General features: G+C 62.0%; 2 protein-coding genes and 1 long non-coding RNA gene across 3 annotated transcripts in view; 2 read left to right on the forward strand and 1 right to left on the reverse strand.

The window, feature by feature from the left end:
• The window catches only part of TMEM218 (transmembrane protein 218), a 21,085-nt gene extending 20,552 nt beyond the window's left edge, over window positions 1-533 (forward strand). The window contains 2 exon segments of the mRNA XM_026048035.1: window positions 234-280; window positions 283-533. Coding sequence (XP_025903820.1) covers window positions 234-280; window positions 283-459 — 224 coding nt within the window. The 3' untranslated portion in view covers window positions 460-533.
• A 17-nt stretch (window positions 534-550) lies between these two features.
• Window positions 551-1,970, forward strand: LOC112954784. Its single transcript, XR_003250784.1, has 3 exons — window positions 551-733; window positions 984-1,122; window positions 1,711-1,970. It is a non-coding gene; the product is annotated as an uncharacterized LOC112954784 (long non-coding RNA).
• A 567-nt stretch (window positions 1,971-2,537) lies between these two features.
• The window catches only part of SLC37A2 (solute carrier family 37 member 2), a 6,486-nt gene continuing 2,514 nt past the window's right edge, over window positions 2,538-6,509 (reverse strand). Inside the window, exons 6-16 of the mRNA XM_026048037.1 lie at window positions 6,081-6,221; window positions 5,896-5,986; window positions 5,739-5,801; window positions 5,559-5,644; window positions 4,958-5,006; window positions 4,733-4,806; window positions 4,562-4,640; window positions 4,386-4,483; window positions 3,247-3,311; window positions 2,735-2,768; window positions 2,538-2,578 (exon numbers count right to left, since the gene is read on the reverse strand). Coding sequence (XP_025903822.1) covers window positions 2,765-2,768; window positions 3,247-3,311; window positions 4,386-4,483; window positions 4,562-4,640; window positions 4,733-4,806; window positions 4,958-5,006; window positions 5,559-5,644; window positions 5,739-5,801; window positions 5,896-5,986; window positions 6,081-6,221 — 750 coding nt within the window. The 3' untranslated portion in view covers window positions 2,538-2,578; window positions 2,735-2,764. The remainder of the gene's footprint in view (window positions 2,579-2,734; window positions 2,769-3,246; window positions 3,312-4,385; window positions 4,484-4,561; window positions 4,641-4,732; window positions 4,807-4,957; window positions 5,007-5,558; window positions 5,645-5,738; window positions 5,802-5,895; window positions 5,987-6,080; window positions 6,222-6,509) is intronic.

Below are 6,509 nucleotides of genomic sequence, written 5' to 3' on the forward strand. Positions count from 1 at the left end.
ATGTTGGGGGGGACACGTTACTTTGGGGGGTCCCTAATGTTGGGGGGGACACACATTACCCCAGGGTGTCCCAGTGGTGCCCAGGGGTGTCCCCAGCAGCCGCCTCCAGGATGTCCCCAGGGCCCCTCTGGGCCCCCCCCTTGGGGACGTCCCCTGCCGCCACCCGGGGGCGCCCGTCACCTTGGGTGCCACCGGCAGCCTCCGGAGCGGCGACCGACATCCCTGCGGATGAGCGGCTTTCCGGGTGCTTCTCCCTGGCTCCGTCCTGCTGTTATTTCCTCCCGTTTTGGGAGCAAACCCCCCCGTATTCCCCTTTCCCCGCAGATCGTGGACACCTTCTTCATCGGCCGCTACGTCCTCCTCGCCGTCCTCGGCCTCCTCTTCCTCGGCAGCCTCTTCCTCGTCCTCCTTTACCACGTCGCCGAGCCCGTGTACGCCAAGCCGCTCCGGCCCGGCTAGCGGCGGCGTCCGCCGGGAATACCCCGGATTTCCCGTGGGAATTGCGGCCCTTCCCAGGAGGTGGAGAGGGACACAGCAGCGCTGGAAAGGGGGTAAACACCCAGGGAGGCCAGGGCCTCCCGTGGAGTCCATGGGATGGAGCACAACGGCTAGGGAATAAAAACACGGGATGCGGAAGCTTCCCTTCTCTTGGGTGCAGGAGAAACTGGATCCAGCGCAGTTTCACGAGCCGAGCGGATCCGCAAGGATTGCTTTGTTATCCCTCCTTTTTCAGGTAAGCTTAGGGCTAAGAAAACCCTCTGAGAAGCCCCTGGTTTAGGCTCCGTTTATTCTCCGGCTCCGGCGGCTTTTTCCCCCTCTGGGGGGAAATTGCCCAATTTGGGGGAAATTGCCCAATTTGGGGGCAATTCCCCCTCTTTGGATGCTTTGCGATCCCGCTCGGGACTTAAAAATAGTAGTTCAACGCCCTAAAAATCCCTCCACGCCGATTCCTTTGTTTTCTTTCTTTCGTTTTGTTCCCATAGGAGCCAAGGGGCAGCTGGGCGCGGAGTCGCTCCCGAATCCCAGCCCCATTCAAGCGGATATTGGGAAGCTGGAGGGAAATCCAGCCACGCCGGAGCGGGACGGAGCTTCATTCGGGGCCAATATCCCCCAAAAAAGAGGGTGAAAATCTCAGAGCTCAATATTGATTATTTTTTTCCTTATTTCTCCCCTATTTTAGGGAATTTTTGGCCCTTTCTCGATGCTCAAATAAACACCCGCCTTTTCCAAGCCCTTCCCTGCAAATCCCCACACATATATTTGGGATCTCAAGGGTGAATAAACTGAAGCTGCCAGGCTTAAAAAACTGCAGGAAAAAATAAAACAGAGCTTTTCCAGGGAAAAAAAACGTGAGTAGCTTCAAAAACTGAAAGGGAACCGTATATTTTTGGGGAGCACTAATTGGCCCGGATGGCATCGCCGGTGTTTTCCGCTGCGGAAAACTATCCCCCCCGCTCCGGATCGGCCCCTCTTAAACACCTGCAAAGCCGGCGCCGGAGCAGCTCGCTGCAACTCGACCCCCTTAATTAGCTGCCGCCTTAATTAGCCCGCCGGGAGACGCAGCCATGGAAAGGGCCTCCGAAGCCAGGGAATTGCCTGGGATGCACCTGGTTTTTCTCGGGAAACGGGGAGAAAAAACATCTCCCGAATCCCAATGGGGAAGGTACTAATAAGGATTTTCTCCCTTTTTTTTTTTTTTATGGAATAAAGGCAGGCAAAAGGCTGGGAAGGAACCTTGGGAATGGCCGCGCCGGCAGGGATCGTTTTTTGGCGTTTGGAGCGCCGTTTTTCTGGGAGCGCCGTGGAAAAGCGGAGCCGGCAGCCTCGGTCCGTGCCAAAAAGTGTGAGTCAGCCCCGGCCTGAAGGAATCTGGCCCGGAAAAACTGATCCCTTAAAAGCCGGGGTGGGAGATGGAAAGGGGAAAAAAAGAAGGAAAATGGGATTTGGGCTCCCGCAGGCCTCAAAACTCGCACGATTTGGGCTTAAAAACTGGGGTTTGCCCCCGCTGTCTTCCTCATCTTCCTCTCACCGAGGAGGAATCCCTCCTCCTGCGGCAAAATGTTGGGATTTGGGCTGGTGCCGGAGCGCGGGCCGTGGTGGCTCTGTCGGGGTTTGCTGCAACAGCGGTTTTAGGGGAAAACGGGGGAAAAAATGGACATTTTGGCTGGTTTCGGCTCATTTGCGTCCCGGCTTGGGCTCCTCGGAGGCGCCGGATAGCGGAGCTAAAACCAGCCCTCGGCACCGGCGGGAATCTTCGGACCGCTGGAAAGGGAACCCGGGAATGTCCCCCCCGCCGGGCGCACATCTGGCCGCACATCTGGCCGGGGGGGGGGGGGGTCACGGAGAGCTAATTAGCAGGCGCCAAACGAAGGAAAGGGGGGGGGACTCCGGGGAATCCGAGAACCTTTTTTAATATTAAATATAAAAGGTCGGCGGCTGGGAACGAGCCCGGAAAAAGGGCCCCGCCGCTCCCGTCGTCCGTCCCGATCCCGGCGGGATGGGGTCGCGTCCGTGCCGGCCTCCACTGCCGGGCGCTCCCGGAGGCTCCTGGCGCCGGGAATGTCACAGCCGGGCGAACCTGGGGGCAGAGGAGCGGGCGGCTGAGGTGGCGATCCCAGCCGGAATCCCGCTGGGATCCGCTTGCTTCCCAAGCTGCGAGAACCGCTGAATCCCGGAGCGTCTTCCCAGAGCCGCCACCAGCAGCCGCGGCGAGAGGAGCCAGGGCCCAACTTACCGTCCCGGAAAGCCCCAAAACCGGCCTTTTTTACCTGCAAACACAACGGAGACGTAACGGACCGAGCTCTACCCAGGGGGGCATCCCGGAGCTCAGCGCTCCGGGTGGGATTCCGGCCGCATTGGTGCTCTCGGTGCCGTTTTAAGCATGGGCAGCTGGCGGTGCCGATTGGGAGCGGCTCGGCGTGGTTTGTGAGGAGCTTGGAGCGGGGCTGGTGATTGAGCTCGCGTAACGCCGGAGCGTTAATCAACGGATTGGGCAAAAAGTGCTCATTTTGCTCATTCGCTTCCCAAAAACGTTGGTTTTGCCCCGTGATTTCCCCAAAATCGTGGCGTGGCGGGGTTGGGGGGCTGGCGCCGGAGGCCGGAGCGGGGCGGCCGTACTCACGGGCGGCTACGCGCCGGGCAGCGCCGCCTCGGTGAGCTGCACGCTCGAGCTACGGGGAGAGCGCCGTGGGGAACGGGGCGCGCGCGGCGCCCGCACCCCATATCCCGCGTCCCCGCGCCACCTACCCGCGCTTCCTGGCCATGGAGCCGCACCAGCCGCGGAGCTCCTTGAGCACCACGCGCGACAGGAGCTGCGGGGGACACGGTATGGAAGGGTTGAGGGTGGAAGGGAGCTCTGGAGATCGTCTGGTCCAACCTTCCTGCTCCAGCAGGGCCACGTGGCACAGGCTGCATCCAGGTGGGTTTGGATCATCTCCAGAGAAGGAGAGCCCACAGTCTCCCTGGCAGCCCGTGCCAGGGCTTGGGCACCCTCACACCAAGGAAGTTCCTCCTCACGTGGAGATGGAGCTGCCCGGGTTGCAGCTTGCACCCATTGCCCCTTGTCCTGTCACTGGCCACCACCGGGAAGAGCTTGGCCCCGTCATCCCAATGGCACCATCCCGACATTGCCATCCCAACGGTGACATCCGGATGGTGCCATCCCAAAGGCACCATCTGGATGGCGCCATCCCGACAGTGCCATCCTACTGACACCATCCCAAAGGCGCCATCCCAACAGTGTCATCCCGACGGCACCATCTGGATGGTGCCGTCCCAACGGCATCATCCCAACGGCACCATCCTAACAGCACCGTCTGGATGGCACCATCCCAACAGAGCTAGTCCAATGGCGCCATTCCAACAGTGCCATCCCAAAGGCACCATCTAGATGGCGCCATCCTGACAGTGCCATCCTAATGACACCATCCCAAAGGTGCCATCCCAACAGTGTCATCCCAACGGCACCATCCGAATGGTGCCGTCCCAACGGCATCATCCCAACGGCACCATCCTAACAGCACCATCTGGAGGGTGCCATCCCAACAGTACCATCCCAACGGAGCTAGTCCGATGGCACCATTCCAACAGTGCCATCCCAACGGTGCCATCTGGATGGTGCCATCCCGACAGTGCCATTCTAGTGACACCATCCCAACGGTGCCGTCCCAACAGTGCCATCCCGACGGCACCGTCTGGATGGTGCTATCCCAATGGCATCATCCCAACGGCACCATCTGGATGGCGCCATCCCAACGGTGCCTTCCCAAAGGCGCCAGTCCAATGGCGCCATCCTGATGGCACCATCCAGATGGTGCCATCCCAACGGGGTCATCCCAATGGCACCATCCCAGGTCCCGCCCGCGCGCGGGGACGCGGGCACCCACCAGGCACGCGAGCACGTCGGCCGTGATGAGCATGTAGAAGACGTTGTTCCAGCCCGTGGGCGAGATGAGGCCGGCCAGCAAGGGGCCCAGCGCGGCGCCTGGGTGGGGACAACGTGGGTGGGGACAACGGGGCCTGGGTGGGGACAATGTGGCCACCCCGGCGCCGCCACACGCACCCACGGAGCCCGTGCCGTCGATGATGGCCGTGACGGTGGAGAGCGCCTTGGCGTTGCCTTGGAGGCTCTCATGTGTCCCCTGCAGGGAGTGGAAGCAGCGTCGGGAATGGCTTTCCCAGCGCATTCCCAGGTTTTCCCGGTGCATTCCCGGGTTTTCCCGTGGCTCCATACCAAGTCGGCTGAGACGGCCGTGGTGATGAGGGCGTAGGGTCCGTTGACCAGCCCGCCGCACACGATGAGCATGGCTGGTGGGGACAGCGCGACGGGTGTCACCTCGGCCGCGCCGTCGTGTCCCCTCGGCTCTTACGGCCTCCGAGGCGGGAAGCGAGGCGGAGCGGGGAGGGAAAAGCTGGGAATGGGATGGGGAGATGCCCCGGGAAGCCGGGATGTGCTCACCTATGGACGTGCCGATGCCGTTCTGGCCGATGTAGTTGTAGAGGAAGAGCTGGAAGGGAGATATGGATGGAGGAGGAAGTAGGATGCGGATAGAGGAGGAAGGGATGGATGAAGGAAGGGGAGCACAGGGATGCGGCAAAAAGAGATGTGGATGGAAGAAGAGGGATGTGGATGGCAATGAAGGAGAGACGGGCATGGAGGAAAAGGAGATGTGGATGGAGGAGGAGGGACAAGGATGGAGGAAGGGGGACAAGGATGGAGGAGGAGGGACAAGGATGAGGGAAGAGGGACAAGGATGGAGGAGGAGGGACAAGGATGAGGGAAGAGGGAYAAGGATGGAGGAGGAGGGAYAAGGATGRRGGARGAGGGAYAAGGATGGAGGAGGAGGGAYAAGGATGRRGGARGAGGGAYAAGGATGGARGAGGAGGGACAAGGATGGAGGAGGAGGGACAAGGATGGAAGAGGAGGGACAAGGATGGAGGAGGAGGGACGCAGCTCTTCCCCCATCCCCACATGGGATCATTTGGGTTCATTTTAGAGGGAAAAGGGACTCAGCGGAGAGCACGAGCCCATGGAGACACCGGCAAGGGGCACCACCCACCATGGGAGCGGCGACGACCAGCATGACGCAGCACGTGGTGGCCCGGCCGCCCGTGTAGTCGGAGACGAGGCCGGCGATGATGCCTCCTGCGGAAGAGCCGTCCATTGAGCTCCCCGCTATCCGCTTCCCGGGCATCCCGCCGGGAAGAATCCCCCCTTCCCGAAGCGAAGAGCGACGCACCCAAGATGCCGCCGACGTCGAAGAGGGTGGACAGGTCGCCGGCCTCCTTGGCGCCGAAGTGGGCTGCGGGGGGCGGCGGGGGGCTGAGCGGCGTCCCCCCACGTCCCCCCGCGTCCCCCCACGTCCCCCCACGTCCCCCCACGTCCCCGGGCCTCACCCACGTTGACGATGTAGAGGGGCAGCCAGTAGAGGAAGGTGTAGCTCACCAGCTTGGCGAAGAGCAGGCACAGGGAGAACTCCACGACGCCCTGGGTATGGGCGCCGAGGACGGGGCCTCCGCTAAGCGGGCGGCCTCCCCGTGGGAGCCTCCCCCCGGGAAGGCGCCCCCCGCCGCCCACTCACGGGGATGCGGAGCGCCCCGAGGAAGCTGATGGCCGCGGGCTCCTCGGCGCCCTCCTTGGGCTCGAGGCTGGCGCGGCTGGAGGACAGCGGCGGGCCTTCCTCCGCGGCGCCCCCGTCGGCCTCCTTCTCCTCCGGGTCCGCCTGGAACGAGAGGAACGTGGGGGTCATCAAGGGAGACGGGAGGGAGGAGCACCAAAACTCCAGCACCAAAAGTTCCATGGAAGCTTAGGGAGATTTTTCTTGGCAGTGATAGAGGCTGGAAGAGGCTGCCCAGGGAGGCTGTGGAGTCTCCTTCTCCGGAGCTCCTCAAACCTGCTCTGTGGAGTCTCCTCTGGAGCTCCTCAAACCTGCTCTGTGGAGTCTCCTCTGGAGCTCCTCAAATCTGCTCTGTGGAGTCTCCTTCTCCAGAGCTCCTCAAACCTGCTCTGT

This window comes from Nothoprocta perdicaria, unplaced genomic scaffold (assembly GCF_003342845.1).
Source record: "Nothoprocta perdicaria isolate Ctin4 unplaced genomic scaffold, notPer1 scaffold_509, whole genome shotgun sequence".
Taxonomy (NCBI): domain Eukaryota; kingdom Metazoa; phylum Chordata; class Aves; order Tinamiformes; family Tinamidae; genus Nothoprocta; species Nothoprocta perdicaria.